This window comes from Megascapheus bottae, chromosome 1 (genome assembly GCF_031878675.1).
Source record: "Megascapheus bottae isolate mThoBot1 chromosome 1, mThoBot2.hap1, whole genome shotgun sequence".
NCBI classification, from domain to species: Eukaryota; Metazoa; Chordata; class Mammalia; order Rodentia; family Geomyidae; genus Megascapheus; species Megascapheus bottae.
In genome coordinates this window covers 42,071,438-42,093,745 of record NC_143509.1, presented here as the reverse complement: position 1 = coordinate 42,093,745, position 22,308 = coordinate 42,071,438, and the positions used below count along the sequence as shown (strand labels likewise).

Below are 22,308 nucleotides of genomic sequence, written 5' to 3'. Positions count from 1 at the left end.
TCCTGTTGCTAGGCCATGAAGCTTTAGTGGTTACTGAGCAATTTAAGATGATTGTTTAAAGCTTACTTAAATTTTTCTAGTTCAATCTAAAGTGGTTGTAATTTCTACATTTGTATGTCAAAGTTTATGGCTGCATCCGTTGTTTGAACCCTAAAGCACCCTATCACATATTTCATGAATAGTTAAGTTCCCAGAAAATCCACGAAAGCACACACATAGGGACATATGACATAGGTTATGTCTCCTGTTCTCATCTAGGGCACATGAAATATATTTTTAATTGTATTTTATTGTTAGAGTAATGTATAGAGGGGTTACAGTTATATTCATCAGGTAGTGACTTCTCAAACATTGATACCCCTTTTCATGTTTTTGTCTCCCTTTTCCTCACAAATACATTTTTCCCTTGGTAGTGGCAGCACTAGTGGCTCCCAATCTGGGAACAGGATTTATGTTTAGGGGTCAAAAGAGGAGGGATACTTTCTGATAGCAAAAGAAGTCACTGTTTAAAGATGAATATAAGATGGTAGGTCTGTGTTGGGTGTAGCAAAAAATAGTTTTACTGCTGGGCACCAATGGCTCACACCTGTAATTCTAGCTACTCAGGGGGCTGAGATCTGGGAATTACAGTTCAGAGCCAGCCCAGACTCAAAAGACTGTGAGACTCATCTCCAATTAACCACCAGAAAACTGGAAGTGGTGCTATGTGGCCCAGTGGTAGAACACTAGCTTTGAGTTGAAGAACTTAGAGACAGTGCCCAGGCCCAGAGTTCAAGCCCCACAACCAACAACAACAATAAATAGCTGTTACTATAGGAGTCAGAATATCTCCATGTAAATTCCCTCAGTCACTTTATCAAATGGATAAAATTTTATAGGAATTAAGTTGGAGATGTCCTAAAGTTATACTAACATATTTAAATAATGACAGTAATCATATTTTTTGTTTTCTAGAGAAGAATAAGTAAATAAAACAGCATTAAGGTAATAGGTTTGGAGTATTTTCTTTTTCAGGCTCAGTAATACAAGAAAAATTTAGAACAAATAAAGTTTCACATGCAAAGTGGTTGCATGGTAGAACTGTTATTTCCATGTTTTCTGAATATAAACATATTGAACAAGTTTAAATTCTGTACTTCCGATATAGTAGAAAGGAATTCTATTAGTAAAACATTAAATAATACAGAAATACTTCTAAGAAAACTAATTTACTAAGCTTTGAAGTCCTATTAATTATTATCCAATAGTCCTTAAAATACATTAATTAGTATAACACCCCTAAAGTTGTATTTGATTTTATCATCAACATTTGTTTCCTAAAGGTCTTATCATTGGTAGAATGTTAGACCTGTGAACTCTCAGCAGATAGTAATTATAAAAATTACACTTAAAAACTGTTTTAAAAACCTGTAAAAATGGAAACCTGATGAGGCAGCTTTAAACTATTAACAAAAATAAGACAATTAATAGGTACCCTGTACAAAGTAAATAAAATCATGGTAAAAAAGAAAGCGGCAGGACAAAGAAACCTCCAAATTAAAGCAACATTCTTAGGGAAGATCAACTCAAAAATGGAGAAAAAATATTAGTGTCTCTGAAAGGAAAGAAAGGAGTGAGATAGATACTTCTTACAATGCCCTATTAAGTAGTAGTTCTAGGCCAGAGGGTGGCCTAGTGATAGAGTGCTTCGCTAGCAAGTATGAAGCCCTGGGTTCGATTCCTTGGTACCACATGGCTCAAGTGGTAGAGCACAAGTATTGAGAAAGCTCAAAGACAGTGCCCAGGTCCTGAGTTCAAGCCCCAGGATTAGCAGGTGGAAAAAAAGAAAAAGAAGAAGGGAAAAAAAAAAGAGAGAAAGAAATAGCTTTGATCCAAGAGGAACTTTTACCTTCTACATTTTCTTTATTGTAGTGCCCAATAGTCACAGTTCTTAACGTTTAAATTACAACAAATTAAAAATTCAGTTCCTCAGTTGTACTAATCACATTTCAAGTCTCAAAAACCCTATGTGGGAAATGGTGATCATATTTAACAGTGTGGAAAACATTTCCATCATGATAGAAAAGTCTACTAGACAGCATTATCCAAAATATGATACAAATCTTTAGAAAAATCATTCAATTTCCAATAAGTTAAATGGAAAAATTAATATAATACAAATATAACATTTTGTAAAAGAGGCTTACCAATAGTTACTTCACAGGGTTGTTGAGAAAGGATTTAAAATATGTATCATGAGAAAAAACTAATATAGTATTTGATGTATAATACAAATATTATGTCTTTAGTTACAATGAAAGATAATTTTTTGGCTTGATGACCAACAATAGCAACTCCTTTTATTTCTGACTTCATCAATTTAAGATAGATATATTAGTTACCAGTTTACCTTTTTTGTTTGTTTTGTTTTGTTTTGTGTCAGTTCTGGGGCTTGAACTCAGGGCCTAGGCACTGTCTTTGGGCTTTCTCAAGGCTAGCACTCTACCACTTGAGCACCATTTCTGGCTTTTTCTGCAATATGTTGTACTGAGGAATCAAACCTAGAGCTTCATGCATGCTAACCAAGCACTCTACCACTTAGGTAACAGTCCTAGCCTAACCTCAATTTTTATCTTCTCACTCTCAACTTCAATCTAAATTCCAGAAACAGAAACACACACACACACACACACACACACACACACACACACACACACAAACACACGAGATAAATCATTTTTTTTAAAGAAGGTAGATATCTACAATTTGAATGATAAAAGCATTAATCTTACCTTGGATGAAATGATCCGATTATCTATAAATTTCTGAGGTGTGTAAAGGCCATTCTGAGGAAATCTGTTGGCTATATAAATAGTTCTCGTGTCACTTTGATGTGGTGGGTCGAAACCCTAAGACCAAACAAGGAAAAAAAAAAAAATAACACTGGTCAACAAGGTTAGTTGTCATGATACTTTACTGTTGGTTATATTTAAATGATTGATCAGATTATGTGTATTATTTTTGGCCTTAAGCTGCAGATAAAGTTAATGTAATTGTTAGGGCTAGTGGTAGAGGCTTGCCTAGCATGCATGAAGACCAGGGTTCAATTCCTTGGTACCACATACATAGAAAAAATAAAAAAGCCAGAAGTGGTACTGAGGCTAAAGTGGTAGAGCTCCACCCTTGAGAAAGACCAAGGACAGTGCTCAGGCCCTGAGCTCAAACCCAGGACTGGCAAAAATAAATAAATAAATAAATAAAAGTTAATGTAATTGTTACAAATTAAGCCATTTTTTGTTCGACAGGTAAATAGGTACAGTTTCTTAAGCTATAAATGAACTAAGTAATACCTTCAGTAATAAAAACAGTTCATACTTTCAGATGTGCTACAAGGAAAAATACCATGTAACACATATAAAAGTTTTTCAAGACAAAGCTTGTTTCTCCACTGTATTCCTTCTTTTCACTCCTTGCCTTCTCTTAAGAGGGATTTATTGGGTCACATGGAATCTGTATAGCCAGCAAATAATGGCACTCAGATCAACTTGGTACCAAAGAGCATTTATCCCTAGAAGACTTATAATGTGTCACATGATACTGTCCAATTCATGCCACATAATCATTTATTTATGTCAGCTATAGTACAACTGACTTCCTAAAATAGTCAGGAATGTTACAATATTCCTTGAGGAACATATATTCCCCCTCAAATTCAGGAGATTTTTTTCAAATGTACAGTGGTAATAATCTCTCCTGGAAAAGGTCTCACTGATGACAAGACTACCAATATATTATTTCTGTAGTACTTCCCCTTTTCCCAGGGTTATAAGTAAATTTCCAAGACTGCTTTAATGACCTCTTAACAGGTAAAAACCCTCCAAAATGTAAGATTTTGTTTGGTTCTAGCAGGCAAACAATCTGCAATTTTCATTTTCACCTTTTTGTGATGGTTATTTACTAACTTATTATACACTAAACTTAGTACTCATAAAGTACAATGGTGTTTTATATTACTAGAAAAAAATCAATTTAGTGATTCACAAGGGCATAATCTGGCTACTGTGTATCAGTCCTAGGGCTTGAACTGTGGGCCTCCTCAGCCCAAGGCTACAGCTCTATCACTGAGCCACAGTGCCACTTCCTGTTTTCTGGTGGTTAATTGGAGGTGGTTAATTGGAGGTAAGAGTCTCACTGTCTTTTGTGCCGAGGCTGGCTTTGAACTCAGGTCTTAGCCTCCTGAGTATCTAGGACTACAGGCATGGGCCACCAGCTCCTGCTTAGAATCATAGTTTAAAGCAGTCTCAGATTTGGCAGAAAACTCTGGGAGAGTCTTATCTCCAGTTTACCAGGTGGGGGGGCGGGGGTGGGGGTGGGGGGTGGGGGGGAGGCGGGAAGCTGGAACTGATTGTGGCTCAAGTGGAATAGTTCTGGCCTTGAGGGAAAAAGCCAAGAAAGTGTGTGAAGCCCTGAATTTAAGTCCCAGCATGGGGCTTGAACAAAAAGGATGTAGGGGTTTCACACACAGTTTATAAACAGGGAACCAAAACATCAGCAGGTTCGATTCCTATGTACCACATACATAGAAAAGTCGGAAGTGGTGCTCAAGCCCCGGGGAGGGGGAAACAAGGTTAGAGAATTCCTTTCTGGTCTCTGGACACTAAATCAGGTCCACTGGGACAATTAGAATCTTCTGAAATTATTGTATATTTGAAGAACACTACAGATAATTAGGATAAACAATTTTTATTATTTCCTCTATAGTTCAGGAAATATACAAAACAATTTCCAAGTTTAATGTTAGGAAGACCTGAATTGACTACATTACTGCTTAATAATCGTCATTAAAAAGAATTAAAAAAAACCTTAGGCCCAGGCACCAGTTGTTCATGCTTGTAATTCTAAACACTCAGGACAAAAGTGGTGGTTGAAGCTGTCGTGGGGATTGAACTCTGGACCTTGGCGCTGTCCAGTAGTAGGTTATCGCTCTACCACCTGAGCCATAGAGCCACTTCCGGTTTCCTGATGGTTAATCGGAAATAAGCGCCTCACAAACTTTAGTGTCCAGGCTGGCTTTGAATCAAGATCCTCAGATCTCAGCCTCCTGACTAGTTAGGATTACAGGTATGAGCCAGTCCGCTCTGGCTCTATGAGACTTGTATATCTAATTAAACACCAAAAAACTTGGAAGTAGCCATAGAGGCATGGCTCCCTTGGTACAGCAATAGCCAATGAGTGAAAGAGGCAGGCACTGAGTTGAATCCCCATGTTGAATCTAAAAATAGGAAAAGAAAAAAGCCAGAAGCGGATCTGTGGCTCAAAGGGTAGAATGCTACATAAACTCAAGGACAATGCAGACCCTGAGTTCAAGCCCCAGGAACCTTCCCCCTACCCCCTTGCCAAAAAAATCTTAGAATACCAATAACATGAATATTTAGCGAGAATAATGTATATGGTACTGTAATAGGCATTGTATTTAAATTCTAACATAAACGTTTCCTATTTTGAAATATCAGAACATTTAAAATGCTATCTGTTAAATTTTAGTCTAATTTTAAAAATAATTTATAACTTTCAATGAGCATTTACTACATGCAAAGTATTTATTATATGCTTTAAACTATAAATACCAAAATGAAAACACAGCACCTATTCTCTGAGTAATTTAAAAATAATAAAAACTAAAAATTATTTTCTAAAAAAGAAACAAAAAACTTAAGGTTCTCTACTTTCAACTCTCTCCTTCAGTCAAATCTAGCATGCCTTCATTACTGCAGGATACAGTCAAGCAGCTGTTCTTTGCTGTTTCCATCCTTCACAGTTGCTCTCTGCAGGTTAGGAAGGTCAAAGCTACTCACACAGGACTGGATTTGAAACCCTCAAATTTATTTTCATGTACAGTTATTCTGATGAAGACTCCTAATCCCATTGGTTAATTTTCTGTTCTTATAACTGATTAATATTTATGAACATCAACATGAAAAGATTTTCTTCAGGAAAACAATTATGTGCAATGCTCTATTTTTTTTATTTTAAATGGGTTTTTGGAATGAGGTTGTAAATCAATCATAATGCTTATCTATCACACATAAGACCCTGGGTGTCATTCATCCATTGCACCAACTACAGCAAACCGTTAAACAGGTATCAAGTAAGGTGAATAAAATTTTTATTGATATAGCAATAAATAATTCAATTTATTTTCCTATTTTCTAGAGAACAGAAGCAAATATAGTCTTCTGAATAAAGAGTTACATTACGGCTGGGAACAAAGACTAGTGGTAGAGTGCTGGCCTGGCATGCATGAAGCCCTGGGTTCGATTCCTTGTTACTACATACACAAAAAAAGCCGGAATGTTGTGGCTCAAGTGGCAGACTGCTAGCCTTGAGCAAGAAGTGTCCTGAATTTAAGCTAAATTAACTTCATTATAGTTAAAAGAAAATAAAAGTGGATCAAGTATCTTATCTCATTTTAGCATTTTCAGCTTCTCAATCACTATCACAAACTTTTAATCCATCAACCATCCAAATTATTTTTGGCATCTCCAAGTTTGAAAGAAAAAAAATTAATGTGTCACACTGTTTCATGTCAATTTAAAGATTTCAGTTTATAGTACATAACATTTGTAAGAGACAATATATATAAACTGTAACCCTCTATACATCACCTTTACAATAAATTTTTAGGAGAAAAGATAAATATACGTATACATTTTTATCAAGCAAGAACTATTAAAATATATATCATCTTGTGAGTGGCCATAGCTGAGTTCTTTAAAATTTTATTTTATTGTCAAGGTGATATATAAAAGGGTTACAGTTACATACATAAGGTAGTAAGTACATTTCTTGTCCAACATTGTTTCCCTCTCTCATGTTTTTCTCCCACTGTCCCTTCTCCCCAATACCCCCCCCAAAGTTATAAAGTTCATTTCCAACATATTGTCTTGAGTATAGCTATTTCATTGGTTCACCCTTTGTCCTTTTCTGACCATTTTGTTGTTCCCCTTCCCCCTTCCCTAATTCAGATTCATATATACAAGACACAGAGTAACAAAATCAAATACAATGACAACAGTTGATTGAAGCTGAGCACCAGTGAGTCACAGGTATAATCCTAACTACTCAGGAGGCTGACATCTGAGGATCACAGTTGGAAGCCAGCCCAGGAAGGCAAGTTCATGAGATTCTTATCTCCAATTCACCAACATAAAACTGGAAGCAGAGCTGTGGCTCAAAGTGACAGTGCTAACCTTGAGCAAAAAAGCTCATAGACAGCCCCCAGCCCTGCGTTCAAACCCCAAATAATAATAATAATAATAATAATAATAATAACAATAATAATGTGGAATAAAACCCAACAAAGTAATGGCAACTAGATTAAACAATAATATAAAAAAAGCAATGGAACAAATTGTTATACTGAGCTAAAGTAAATGTTAATCTAGAATTTCATATGTAACTAGATTAACATAAGGAGTTAATTATGAAATAATTTTTAGACATAAAAACCAAGGGTTTGGCCAGGCACAGGAGGCAAGAAGGTGGGCTCAGTGCCTACCATTCCCTTCCCCAAATAAGTAAGTTGTGTGGTAAAGTAAAATTAGTTAAGAAGAAAAGAAAAGCAAAAAGAAATAACTCATAAAACATCTAGGTTTAAAAGGCAGAATTACATACAGCCTCCACAATGGAAGAAAATATTACAAGTTGCACTTTTGATAAAGGTCTTATATAGAAAATGTATAATGAGTTCTTTAGACTCAATAAAATAAACCAATTAAAATGGGCAAATATTTCTAAATAGGCACTAGTCAAAAAAGGTATAAACATGGGCAACAAGAACATTAAAAAAGATGCTTGACATTATTAGTCATTAGAGGAAAGTAAATCAAAATGATATAAAGATACCATTCCCACCCAGTAGGGTACCTATAATCAAAGTGAGAAATATTAGCGAAGATACTAAGACATTAGTCCTCTTGTATTTTATTGGTGTGAATGTAAAATGGCATAGGCAGTTCAGAAAAATAGGCAAATAGGCTGGCAATGCCTTCCAATATAAATAAATGATTGTGATCTAGTAATCATATATTTTAGGTTTATACCTAAATGAAAATAGCACCCATAGATAGTTTCTATACTTCTATATTAGTATATAAAGATCCTTAATAACTAAGCATAGCTAGAAAAATGAGTAAAAAGTAAAAATACAACCAATAACTTTTAATCTCTAAAAGAAAAAAAATACATGAAATCTAACTTCAATGCATAGCCTACTAAAATATTCCCTAGAAATACCATAAACTCATAATATATTCTATATGTAAGAAAAGAGGTCCAATGAGTATCTGGAAGTTGTATCCTGCCAGATACCCAGACATATTATAAGATGATGTGAACAGTAATGAAGCAAAACAATGTTCCATAGGGAGATAATTTTTTTTGGGGGGGGGGTCAGCTGTGGCCCAGGACCTCTGGGCCTGAGTGCTATCCCTGAGCTCTTCAGCTCAAGGCTAGCTTTCTACTACTTGAGCCACAGCACCACTTCTGGTTTTCTGGTGGTTAATTGGAGATAAGACTCACAAAGACTTTTGTACCTGGACTGCTTTGAACCGGGAGCCTCAGATCTGTCTCCTGAGTAGTTAGGATTATAGGCCTAAGCCACCAGTGCCAGGCTCCCTTCCTTATTTTATATACAAAAATCAATTCTAGCTATTTAAAGACTTAAATGTTAAAAAATGAATTTTAAACAAAACTAAAAAAAATTAGCTTTCTGACTAAGAAATTCTTTCTTCTTCTATTATTATTATTATTATTATTATTTTGCAAGTCTTGGGGCTTGAACTCAGGGCATGGGCATTGTCCTTGGGCTTTTCTTAAGGTTAGCGCTCTACCACTTGAGCCACAGCTCCACTTCTGGCTTTTTCTGGGTATGTGGTACTGAGGAATCAAATCTAGGGCTTCATGCATGGTAGGCAAGCACTCTACCATTAGGCCACGCTCCTGGCCAGTAAATGAATTCTTTTCCTTTTTTTTTTTTTTTTTTTTGTGGGACATGGGGATTGAACTCTGGGCCTTGGCACTGTCCCTGAGTGCTTCAGCTCAAGGTTACTACTCTACACCTGGAGCTCAGCACCACTTCCTTCTCTCCCCCCACCTTCCCCCCCCACTCCCCCCCCGTGGTAAATTGGAGATGAGTCTCACAGTCTTTTGTGCCAGGGCTGGCTTTGAACCAAGATCCTCAGATCTCAGGCTCCTAAGTAGCTTGGATTATAGGCGTGAGCCACTACACCGGCTATGACTTCTTAACTAACAAAAAAAGAAATAATTTACCTATTAAATTAATCCAGGAATAAGCTTCAAATTGCTATGAAAAAAAAATACCAAGAGCAGGAGTAGATGTGTGGCACCAATGGTACAACACTTGCCAAGTGAGTGCTAAGTCTAAATTAAAATGCCAGTACTGACAACATTTATTCATTTCTGTATTTATTTATTCATCTATAGGCATCAGAGGAAGAAATGAGAAAAAAAGAGAAAGAGAATAAAATTAAATTAAATACAGGGGAAAAAACTGGAAGAAGATATTTTCAATATATACAATAAAGAATTAGCATCCATGCTACAGAAGGGATAAGGAAAAGGGAAAGCACTCAGTAGGAAAATGGGAAATTTTACTCATATGAATGGAACATAGTATACCTAAAGCTCACTAGCAGTCAGGCAAGTACAATGTAGAACAAAACAAGATAGCACTTTATTCTCATCAGATTAGTGTATTTATTTATTTATCTATTATTATTATTATTTGCCAGTTCTGGGGTTTGAATTCAAGGCCTGGGCACTGTCACTGAACTTCCTCAGGACTACCTCTCTACTACTTGAGCCACAGTGCCACTTTTTCTGGCTTTTTCTGTGTATGTGGTACCAAGGAATCGAACTCTACCACTAGGCCACACTCCCAGACTTACCAGTGTATTTTTTTTTTTTTTTTGCCAGTCTTGCCTTGAGCTCAGGGCCTGAGCACTGTCCTTGGACTTTCTCAAGGCTAGCGCTCTACCATTTGAGCCTCAGCACCATTTCCGGCTTTTTTTCTATGTATGTGGTACCGAGAAATAGAACCTGGGATTTCGTGCATGTTAGGCAAGCACTCTACCACTAGGCCAAACTCCCAGCCCTATACTAGTGTATTTTTGATAACATAAAGTATTAAGCAAAATGAGAAACAGCAACTCTTGTGCTCTGAAAAACCATTTGGTAATATCTAGTAAGACTCAATGTACATACCCAATGACCTACCAAATCTATTTCTAGGTATTTAACTCAAGAGAAAAAATTTTAATGACATAAATAAAAATGGGTCTTTCTTTGTAACATAGGAGGCTAACTCTACTGAATGCAAACATTCATTAGGAAAAAAAATCCTTCTAGAAAATCTGCTGATGTGGAGGGATTGCTTCATTTTAGTACTAAATCCTAACAACATTCCTCAACATGGTTGAGTGAATTAATAAAGAAATGAGTAAAAATGATGTTACCTAGAAGAGGTTGTAGAAGAGACAAATAATAGAGTATGCTCAAAGTGCTACTAGAATCAAGGAAAGGAGAACTGAGAAGATACTTGGGGGGGAGGAGGGAGTTATAATTTTTATCATAAAGGGTTACATTGACTAACAAAGCACATCTGAGAAGTGAAGGGAGTGAAGAAGCCAGCAGGTAATCTGGGAGAACATCCCAGTAAAGGCAACACTGAGGATAAAAATTTTGAAGTGTGCCTGGGACATCCAAATTGCAAGGAGTCCAATGTGAATAAAACAGAATGAAGAATAGAATGGGATGGGGAAGTTAATACGGACCAGCAGAGACCAACAAGACATGCCTTTGGGAGGTTTTAAGCAGAGGATTTACATGACCCTATCAGGTTCCATAAAATCACTTCAGCTGCTAAATGACAGAAGGGGAGACTTCAGAAGTACAGGTAAGAGATGAGAATGTTTTAGTCTTGTAGCAGCAGAGGAATGAGAAAGAAAGGGAGAAGACCTCACTTTCCCCAAATAAAACTGCACTCATTCTTTCATCTTATTTTTTTTTTAAGTGTTCACGGAGGGAATCTCTATTTTCAAACACTGGGACTTAGTATTTAGAACTTAATCAAAATTAGGCTAAGGGTTTGTATGTCATAGAGACATATTAATTTATGAAATAAAACATTGTCTATAGAGTCATAGGTTTTTATGTCTATATAGTTATGTTTATATTTCCATTACCATGTCCATAGCTTTGGGTATGCAGTTATTGAGTCCTCGCTCTTGTACTCTTTGGATTTAATAGCCACATATTAAGGATACCATGCGCCTTTTGTTCCTTTGGTCTTGACTTGTCTCACTCAACATGATTCCCTCTAGATTCATCCACTTCTCTGTGAATGCCATTATTTTATCTTGTCTGTTGGCTATGTAGAATTCCATTGTGTATATATACCACATTTTCTGTATCCATTCATCTGCAGTAGAGCATCTGGATTGTTTCCATCGCCTGGCTATTGTGAATAGTGCAGAGATGAACATAGCTGAGCAGGTGTTCTTATAATATCTTGGGTCATGATGTTCAGGATAGATGCCCAGAAGTGGTATGGCGGGATCATAGGGAAGGTCAGTTTTCAGTTCTTTAAGAAACCTCCACACTGCTTTCCAGAGTGGCTGAACTAGTTTACATTCCCACCAGCAGTATAGTAGGGTTCCTTTTTTTCCACAACCCCACCAGCAACTGTCATTGTCTGAGTTCAAAATCTTGGCCATTCTTGTTGGGGTAAGGTGGTATCTTAGGGTTGTTTTTATTTGCATTTCCTTTATGACGATAGATGTTGAACATTTTCTCATATGCTTTTCTGCCATTTTAATCTCTTCTTCTGATACGTCTCTCTTTGGTTCCCTTGCCCATTTAGTGAATGGTTTATTGGATTTGGGGGAGATTCGTTTTTTGAGTTCCCTGTAGATACTGGATATTAAGCATTTGTCAGATGTATTGTTGGAGAATATCTTTTCCCAGGTGGTTGGCTGTCTCTCTACTTTTGCGACTATGTTTTTATCTGTACAGAAACTTTTTATTTTTAGGTAGTCTCATTTATCGAGTCTCTCTCCAATCTGTTGTGACCCTGGGATTCTGTTCAGGAATCTGTTGCCTGTGCCTATGAGTTCCAGTGTCTCTCCTACTTTATCATGTAGCAGTTTCACGGTTTCCGGTCTGACATTGAGGTCTTTAATCCACTTTGGGTTAATGCTTGTGCATGGCGAAAGGCTAGGGTCAATTTTTAGTTTTCTGCATGTGGCTGCCCAGTTTTGCCAGCACAAATAATTGAATAGACTGTGTTTGTTCCACTGTATATCTTTGGCTCCTTTGTCAAATACAAGTTGCCTATAGGTATGTGGTTCTATTTCTGGGTTTTCTATTCTGTTCCACTGGTCTTCTGGTCTGTTTTTGTGCCAATAGCAAGCAGTTTTTGTATTATGGCTCCATAGTAGAGTTTGAAGTCTGGTATTGTAATACCACCGCATTGCTCTTTTTGCCTAGAATTGTTTTGGCTATTCTAGGTCTTTTCCTGTTCCATATGAATCTTTGGATTATATCTTCTATTTCCGTAAAGAATGTCTTTGGGATTTTGATGGGGATTGCATTGAATTTGTATATCAATTTTGGCAGTATTGCCATTTTCACTATGCTGGTTCTTCCTATCGATGAGCATGGGATGTCTTTCCATTTCCTAGTGTCCTCTTTAATATCTTTCGTTAGGCTTTTCTAGTTTTCATTGAATAATTCCTTTACATCTTTGGTTAAGTATATTCCTAAGTATTTTATTCTTTTGGGGTTACTGCGAATGGGATTATTTTCTTGACTTGGCCTTCTGTTTGTGTATTGTTGGTGTACAAGAAGACTACTGACTTCTGAAGGTTAATTTTTTATCCTGCCACTTTGCTAAAGTAGTTTATTAATTCTAGAAGTTTGGGAGTGGAGTTTGTTGGGTCACTCAAGTAGAGGATCATGTCATCTGCGAATAGGGATAGTTTAATTTCTTCTTTCCCTATGTGGATCCCTTTGATGTCCTTTTCTTGCCTTATTGCTCTGGCTAAGGGTTCCAGCACTATATTGAAGAGAAGTGGAGAGAGTGGACATCCCTGTCTAGTTCCTGATTTTAAGGTAAATGGTTCCAGTCTTTCACCATTTAGTATAATACTGGCTGTAGGTTTTTCATATATGGCTTTCACTATTTTGAGGAATGTACCTTTTATTCCTATTTTTTCTAATGCTTTCAACATGAATGGATATTGTATTTTGTCAAATGCCTTCTCCGTGTCCAGAGAAATTATCATATGATTCTTATCCTTACCTCTATTGCTGTGATGTATTACATTGATTGATTTGCGAATGTTAAACCAGCCTTGCATCTGTGGGATGAAGCCTACTTGATCATAGTATATGATTTTTTTAATTTGTTTCTGGATTCTGTTGGCTAATATTTTATTGAGGAGTTTCGCATCTGTGTTCATTAGAGATAGGTCTATAGTTTTCTTTTTTGGTTGGGTCTTTCCCTGGTTTGGGGATGAGAGTAATATTAGCTTCATAAAATGAGTTTGGTATTGCTCCTTCTATTTCCATTTCTCGGAAGAGTTTCAAGAGTATAGGTGTTATTTCATCTTTAAACGTCTTGTAGAATTCCGCAGTGAATCCATCTGGACCTAGGCTCTTTTGGTTGGCATTTTCCTGATTGCTTCCACAATTTTGTTGTAAGAGATTGGTTTGTTCAATTTGTTTACCTCATTGTTGTTCAGTGTGGGTAGCCTATAATTATTTAAGAAATCTTCCATTTCTACTAGATTTTCTTGTTTCTTTGAATATAGGCCCTGGTAGTACCTATTCATTATGGACTGAATTTCTTGGGAATCAGTTGTGATTGTTCCCGTGGGGTCTCTAATCTTATTTTTAAAATAAAATGCATTTTTGTTTTTAAGCTGACAAAAAGTATAACATGATAATCTAAAGTCAAATATTTGGAGGATTCACAGGACCCCTCTACTTCCTTTCCCCAAAGATATAACTAAGAAAGTTGCAGTAGACTTTCAAAGAACCCTGCTACTTACAACTTGTGTCTGGAAACATTAGGAAATTAAAATGGAATGTATATTACAAATTTAGAGAAAATTTGGCTAGTTTGGCTAAACTACGGTTCTACCAATTGTAAATACTTGGGGGGAAAAAAAAGAGCCATGCTGAACATGTAAAGGCTATTTTTTTCGTTTTTACCATTGCTTGTTTGAGACAGGATTTTGCTATGTAGCTCAGGCAGGCCTGGAACTTCTGCCTCAGCCTTCTGACTGCTCAGACTTTCCCTTCCTCCCTTCCTTCCTGCCTTCCTTCCTTCCTTCCTTCTCTTTCTTTCTTTTCCTAACCAGTAAAGCACGAAAATTATTCACGCAATGTTGATTCTGAATTACATATTTTAAGTAATGTAGAAGTGCATGCATGATATATAAATAAAAGACTTGAGCATCTGTAGATTTTGTTCTGGGGATGGGGGGAAAGAAGTGCCCAGAAATCAAGTGCTCATAGCTATGAACAAGAGAAGGAAAGAAAATTTAAAACTTGAACTACATACATTCTAAGCAAGCCAGTCAACATGAAAATTTATTGAGGCTGCCTTGTAAAACTCAGTTTCCTCACAGCCATTTCCAGATGATAAGAAGTAACAGAGGGCAGCGAATTTGGCCTAGCGTGCACAAAGACCAGGGTTCGATTCCTCAGTACCACATAAATAGAAAAGCCAGAAGTGGTGCTGTGGCTCAAGTGGCAGAGCGCCAGTCTTGAGGAAAAAACCCAAGGGCAATGCCCACCCCCTGAGTTCAAGCCCCAGGACAGGCAAAGAAAAAAAACAAAGGATAATTCTGCTAGGCACAGATGCTCACACTTGTAATCCTAGCTACTCAGGAGGCTCCGATCTGAGGATCAAGGTTCAAAGCCAGCCCAGGCACTAAAGAACGGGAGACTCTTATCTCCAATTAACCTCTAGAAAATGGGAAGTGGGGCTTGGCTCAAGGGGTAGAACAGTAGCCTTGAGCTGAAGAGCTAAGGGAAAGTGCCCAGGCCCAAGTTCAAGCCCCATGACCCACAAAAAAAAAAAGTAACAGAAATTCAGTACCTACCACATTCACAATACTAGAAAAAGCTCACTGAGTCTATGATACCTACATATACAGGAGAATTGAATACAAATATATATTTGTAATTTGTGCGTGAGCTATTGAAATCTGGCAATAGTATCCATTTTTTGTATGTACCATATGTTATAATAAAGAAAACTTTAGGAAAATAGTCAAAATAAAGAATACTTGGGGCCAAGAGCATAGCCTAGTGGTAGAGTGCTTGCCTGGCATGCACTAAGCCCTGTGTTTGATTCCTGGGTACCACATACACAGAAAAAGCCGAAGTGGTGCTGTGGCTCAAATGGCAGAGCACTAGCCTTGAGCAAAAAATGTCCAAGAGTAGTGCCCAGGACCTAAGTTCAAGCCCCAGGACAGGAAGGAAGGAAGGAAGGAAAATTCAAAAATACACTTTACTATGCATATGAATTTAAATATTTAAGAGTTTAACTATTTTGAAGAAACTATGTATTTCTGGTTTTTAAAAACTAAGTGAATAATGATTAGATCATTTACAATGATCAGATAACTTTGGTCATTTGAACAGTACTGTGTTAGACTATGGTGAATATATATAATCTCTGGAATAGGCAAATTCATGTTTTAAGGTCAGATCAGGCCAAAAAGTCTGGGAGAGATCCTTTCTCAATCAATCAATACATGGGAGTAATATTGCATGCCTGTCATCCTATTTGAGGAAGCCTAAAATAGGTAGATGGCAGTCCAGACACAGGCAGGAAGGAAGTGTCTATCTCAATATTAACCAGTGAAGCTGGGTGCCAGTGGCTCATGACTGTAATTCAAAGTTTGAAACCAGGCTGGGCAGAAAAATTCTCCAAAATAACCAGAAAAAATCTGGGCTGGAGGCTTAGCTTTAATAATGGAGCACAAGCCACACCCTAAATTCAAACCTTGGTACTGAAAAGAAATTTTTAAAAAAATAAATAAACCAGTGCAAAACAGAGCTGAGTGCCAGTGACTCATGCCTGAAATCCTAGCTACTCAGGAGGCTGAGATGTGAGGATCAAAGTATAAAAACAACCAGGGCAAGATAATCTGAGACTCATCTCTAAGTAAGCACCAAAAAAAGCCAGAATTTGGGCTGTGTTTCAAGTGGTGGAACACTAGACTTGAACAAAAAATTCAATGATAGTACCTAGGCCTTGAGACCAAACCACAGGACTAACACACACACACATAAAAGAGCTGGAGGCTCAACTTAGCAGTACAATGCCTTCTGAGCAAGTTCAAGGCCCTGAAGTTTCAAAAAAAAAAAAAAGGCAAGAAAAAGTAAGCAAATATATTAATTCAATAATACTCTAACCCAATATATTTGTTTATATAACTTATAATTTTAAACTTTTTTGTATACTTAATATTTCTGACAGATCTCAACTCAGAGTAGGCAGGAAAAGTCTTCAATGCCATATGAGCATACCATCTTGCATAGTATAGGTCTAGAAAATATTTAATGACATTATGGCAACCATAAGGCTCTGTAGGATCTGGAACAGGGTCCCTGCTTCAGTGCTGCCTGGAATACCTGGGATTTCTTAATGCTTTACTCTTTAATCAGTTTTTTTAATGAAGTATTTACTAATATGTATCTAAACTAGACATGATGACTCATGCCAGGAGAGGAGATAGCAACACTTGGTAAGACCCTGAGTCAAAAACAAAACAAATACCACAAGCCTTCATTCAGAAATAAAAACAATGCATATTCAGAGATGTAAGTTACTAAACATTCTTCTTCAGGTTAAAATTCAACACAGAGAAAGTATCTGTATAAGCCGGTGCTTCCTTTTCTATCCCTTCATTCATTACCTCAGGGAAAAACAACAGGTAATTCCAAACTGATGATGAATCAAATCTAATTTTCATTTATTTATTCAAACAACATTCAGTGGGTATCTACAACAGGTCAATAGTGTCCTGAATGCAAAGGAACAGAGAGACAAGTAAGAAATGGTCCTTATCCTAACATATTTACAGTCTATCTAGTAAGATAGCTATACTTAGATAATGTACTATACATTATTTATAAATGATTTACATCTCACACACAAACACGTACTTGCTCTGACACAAAGCCTCATTTCTAGCTTTAAATTCATGATCTTCTGGCCTCCACATCCTGAATGCTGAGATTACCGGTATGAACCACCACACCCATGTATTAGTTATTTGTTAGGTTGTGCACATGTATAACTTACTACTTTTCTAATTTTCTTATGGACCAGTCTTGAATTGTGTCCTTGTATCTCTACACACAAAAATATTACTATGTTCTTATCTCTAACTACCAGAAAACCAGAAGTGGCACTGTCGCTCAAGGGGTAGGGCTGTAAGCCTTGAACTGAAGAGCTCAGGGACAGCGCCCAGGCCGAGTTCAAGTCCACAACCAACAACAACAACAACAAAAAAAAATTACTATGGATTCAATGTTTGTTTTCTCACCTAGTCATTATTTATTCAGCAAATATACTCCATGCCTACTCACAAATGTATGGTGCTGAGAACAGAGATGTGTAAGGGCCTCAATGACTCCCCTGTGTATCTTTAGTATTCAGCATTTTATCCTACCTACACACAATGTTAGGAAAACACAATATTACACTGCCCTGTGAAGAAACATATAATTTAAAATATGTTGGTAAAGACCTCACTTAAGTCTGACTAAATCAGTACTGCCCAAAAGAAATTTTTCCATAATGAAAATATTCTGAACTTGAGGCCCAGAGTGTAGCCTAGTAGTAGAGTGCTCACCTAGCATGCACCAAGCCCTGGGTTTGATTCCTCAGTACCACATATACAGAAAAAGCCAGAAGTGGCACTCTGGTTCAAGTGGCAGAATGCTAGCCTTGAGCAAAAAGTGTCCAAGGACAGTGGTCAGGCCCTACGTTCAAAACCCCAGGATTGGCAAAAAAAAAAAAAAAAAAAAAAAAAAAAAAAGAAAAGAAAAGAAAAAGATATTCTGAACTATATAGTAGTCAATAGGTACATGAAAGAATTTTTTTTTTTACTTTGATGGCCACGTGTGGTAAATAAGTATTATACAGGTCTAAATATCAGAATGTAACAGGTCGCTAATAACACTGCCATTATTAAGTGCTGTTAATGAACTAGTATAATATGTTGCTGAAAGTGAGTACCCTATGAATAAAAACTATCAGAAAGATACTCTAATTTTCAGTGTAAAATAACATGCACATTCTGAGTTAAAAAGAGAACAGAAGATAAAGAAAAAGGAGATAGTTCAGTCTTTTTTCACTTTACTTTCCCAAGGGAAAAATATATTACTTTTTGGTTATCTTTTTAAGTAAAAAAGTTTGACAGGTCAAATACTTACTTGGTAGATATAAGGAATCAAATACTTTTGAAATTAGAAATAACAAGAGCATATACTACTGTTTCTATAAAAATGATGAAGAAAACGAAAGAGGTAACACTTATTTAAAAAAAAGTACTCAGTACCTAACTTATGTATCTGTAACCCCTCTGTACATTACCTCAACAATAAATGTTTAAAAAATGATGATAGTAATGGTATAAACATAAATAATGAAGTGTATGTATATGTAACAACTTGCCCTTGCAATTTTTCCAAATCTGTCTCAATTATCTGATTTCAAACCTAATTTGACCTGATTAAAATACTGTGTATTCCACCAATGTGTGAACCTCCTCTTGAACAATTAGCATACACCTAAAGAAAAAAAAGATTTGAGTGCTTGGTGGGCTCACACTTCTAATTTTAGCTACTCAGAAGACCTGAGACCTGAAGAATATTTGTTAAAAAGCTACCTTGCGGGCCGGGAGTTTGGCCTAGTGGTTATAGTGCTTGCCTAGCATGCATGAAGGCCCAGGTTCGATTCCTTGGTACCACATATATAGAAAAAAGCTGAGGCTCAAGTGGTAGAGCTCTAGCCTTGAGAAAGTCCAAGGACATTGCTCAGGCCCTGAGCTCAAGCCCAGGACTGGCCAAAAAAAAAAAAGCTATCTTGCGGGGAGTTTGGCCTAGTGATTAAAGTGCTTGCCGTGCTTGCCTAGCATGCACGAAGACCTGGGTTCGATTCCTCAGTACCACATACACAGAAAAAAAAAAGCCGGAAGTGGTGCTGAGGCTCAAATGGTAGAGGTCTAGCCTTAAGAAAGTCCAAGGACAGTGCTCAGGCCTAGAGCTCAAGCCCACAACTGGCAAAAAAAAAAAAAAAAAAAGCTACCTTGCACAGAAAAGTTCACAAGACTCCATTTCAATTAAGCAGCAAAATGTTAGGCTGGAAGAATGGCTCAAGTAGCAGAGCATCAGTCATGATCAAGAAAGCAGATCAAGAGTTCTAGGTCCCAAATTCAAGTCCTGGTACCAGCGTACTTGTATACGTAGGAATGGGAAACCAACTGTGTGTGAAAGAGTACCAACGCGAGGAGAGAATTGGGAGGGTAAATGAAAAGGATGAAGAAGGGTAAAATAGTCAAAAAAAACTTTATATACACATTTTATATATGTGTAAAAATGGGAAAAAATGACACTTGTTAAGATTGGTTTGGGAAGGAAGATGAGAGAAAAGTGGTAGAATGCATGAGGTCAAAGTACACTGTATATGGATATGTCAAAATGATACACCCTTGGTACAATTAATACGAATAAAAATGTGGGAAAATAAAAAATAAACTCAATGCTAAAACACATGGTGACTCAACCCACTGAGCAAATGAAAGTACACCCTAATCTTTGAAATGAATAATTCCTATTATACCAATTACAATAGCTATTTATGACTAGGATGGTAAAATATACTTTCACTACTCTGTCCTTAATGTATAATTTAAGTGACTACACAAACTTAATTAGAGATACAAAGTCCTACATTAGCACAGGTCTGATTACATACTTAGAAGATCTGATAACTTAAAAGTAAAACTAGTGAGGTGAGCAAATGTCAGCAACAGCACTTTTTTTTGGGGGGGGGTGGGTTGTGGGGCTTGAACTCTATAGCACTTTATGCACAGTAACTAATTCAACTTGTTAACCATTCTAGTAAGATCGCTACTTTATAAATTAACCACAAAACTTCCAGTCCTTCCTTTCATTTGGAGTCATTTTCACTAACATTTCCAGACTAATAGAACCAAATAATACTGTCTCAATATATTAGGGAAAGCTTTCAATTAACCACTTCAGAATGTTCCTCCTGACATACAGATCAACATTAGGTAAATATTAAATCAAGCCGGCTATAGATACATTGCATACTTAGTAATCAAAGAAGATCAGATCTGTAATAATTAACTTTCAGAGTTAAATGACCCCTACAGCTCACTGTAACAAAGCCAAATCACTACAATATAGTGTAATGACACCATTAGCTTGGTTTCCTAATATAAAAGCACATTATCTGAATACCTGAATTTACAGTTTCCTAAAAATTAAGAGTCAACATTTTTCTATGGGAGTAGCAGGAGGCTCTAGTTTTAGTTCTAAGATTTTTTTTAAGAGTGATGCCCATGACAAACTGAAAATATTTCTTAATCTTAACATGAAAATGCTGTTCTACTGGGGGGGGGGGTGGAGGGAGACATCAATGAAAAAAATCCTCCAAATGAGTTTCTGCTTCACCGAGTCTTACCGCTGTCTTCAGAACTAGTAGAGTAGAAGCAGGTAATTAATGTGATTTAGAAACCAAACAGTAACAGAACTCATACACCGCAGGTTTAGGGATCCTTCAACCAGAAGTAATTTCTGTCCTAATGGTCACCGTTTCTTTGGTGTTGTTTTTTCTGGGTTTGCAGCCGCCGGTAGCAGGCAAGATTTTTCTTTCTGAATTAATTCTGGAAAAGGTGTTTTGTATGCGTCTTAACTCACCCTTTCCTGAGACTGCATTCTCCCCACCCCCTCCAGATTTTCTAGTAATATAGAAAAGTGAGCCGCTGCTTTCAAAACTGTCTTGGTTTGAACCGCCTGCGGCAGAACTGGGGAGGCGCGGGGGGGGGGGGGTCAGATGGGAGTGTGGTTCATTCACAAATTCTCTTGGGATAAGGGTAGTGAGGACGAGCAGGAAGAACCTGTCGTGCTTCCTGAGCGGTCCGGGTCCCCGTCCTCCCGAACCCGGCCTCGGAGTTGGAACGTTCTCCTCCCCCTCACCAAGGCTGAGGTCGGAGGAGGTACCCCAGATCTAATCCCTCCGGGCCGCAGACCTGCCCTCGGCCTCCGCCTCCTCCACACCCGCGGGTCCTACACCGCCCCAGGTCCCCAGGACCCGCTGGGCAGCAGCCCCGCCGAGCGCTCGGGGCGCCGCTTCCCAGACGGCGGCCGCCGGCGGGAGCGGCCGCGCGGCGCCCACCTGGGGAGGCCCAGGACGACGGGAACCCGGGCTCCGGGACTGCGCGGGGCTTTGGTGGCTCCGCGCTCCGGGCCCGCGCTCGCCCCCGCCGCGGCCTACCTCGGAGCCCCGCCACCGCGGGTCGCGGGGCCGGGCGGCTTACCAGCTGCTGCCGGACCCAGCGCCACATTCCCCCGCCGTCGTCGTCGGGGTGCCGCGGGGGGTGCCGAAGAGCTGCGGGGGGCGAGGACGACGAGCCGGAGGGGGCGCGGGCGAGCCCCTCGGGCTGAAGTTCCGCTCGCCGCCGGCGCCGCCACCTCACGCTCCGCGCCCGGTCCCCATCGCGCCGCGCCGGCCCCGAGGTCCTACAGGCGCGGCCCGAACACCGTCCCCGCCCGGAGCACCTGAGTCGGCGGCGCCGTCGCAGCCACCTTCATTACTGACCGTTGTCACCCGAAAGCACCCCCTCCACCCACCCCGCCCCGCCCCTCCCGGGTCCAGCCCGCTCCGCCCCAGCGCTCTGGCCAGCCCCGGACGTGACGAAAAGGGGTGAGCCCGCCGGCCCAGTGGGCTGCGGCGCGGGCTGCGGCGCGACGCTGGGCTCCGACACCACGCTGGGCTCCGGCGCGCCCGTGGGGCTCTAGACGACCCCCGGAGGAGCCCGAGGGGGGCGGGGCGGCGCGGCACGCGGGGGGCGGGGCGAGCGCGCCGGAGAGCTCGTGGGGGCGGGGCGAGACACGGGGGCGGAGCTTAGTGAGTGCGCAGGGCAGCTCGCGGGGGTGGGGCGATCCGTGAGGGGCGGAGCAGTAAGGCCGGGC

General features: G+C 38.9%; 1 protein-coding gene across 4 annotated transcripts in view; it reads right to left on the bottom strand.

Annotated features, from left to right (window-relative positions):
* The window catches only part of Atp11b (ATPase phospholipid transporting 11B (putative)), a 109,107-nt gene extending 87,158 nt beyond the window's left edge, over positions 1-21,949 (bottom strand). For all 4 annotated transcript variants that reach the window (XM_090342598.1, XM_090342622.1, XM_090342605.1 and 1 more), the window contains exons 1-2: positions 21,654-21,949; positions 2,772-2,888 (exon numbers count right to left, since the gene is read on the bottom strand). In XM_090342598.1, the coding sequence (XP_090198724.1) occupies positions 2,772-2,888; positions 21,654-21,680 (144 nt within the window). In that variant the 5' untranslated portion in view covers positions 21,681-21,949. The remainder of the gene's footprint in view (positions 1-2,771; positions 2,889-21,653) is intronic.
* Between the last annotated feature and the right edge of the window lie 359 nt (positions 21,950-22,308).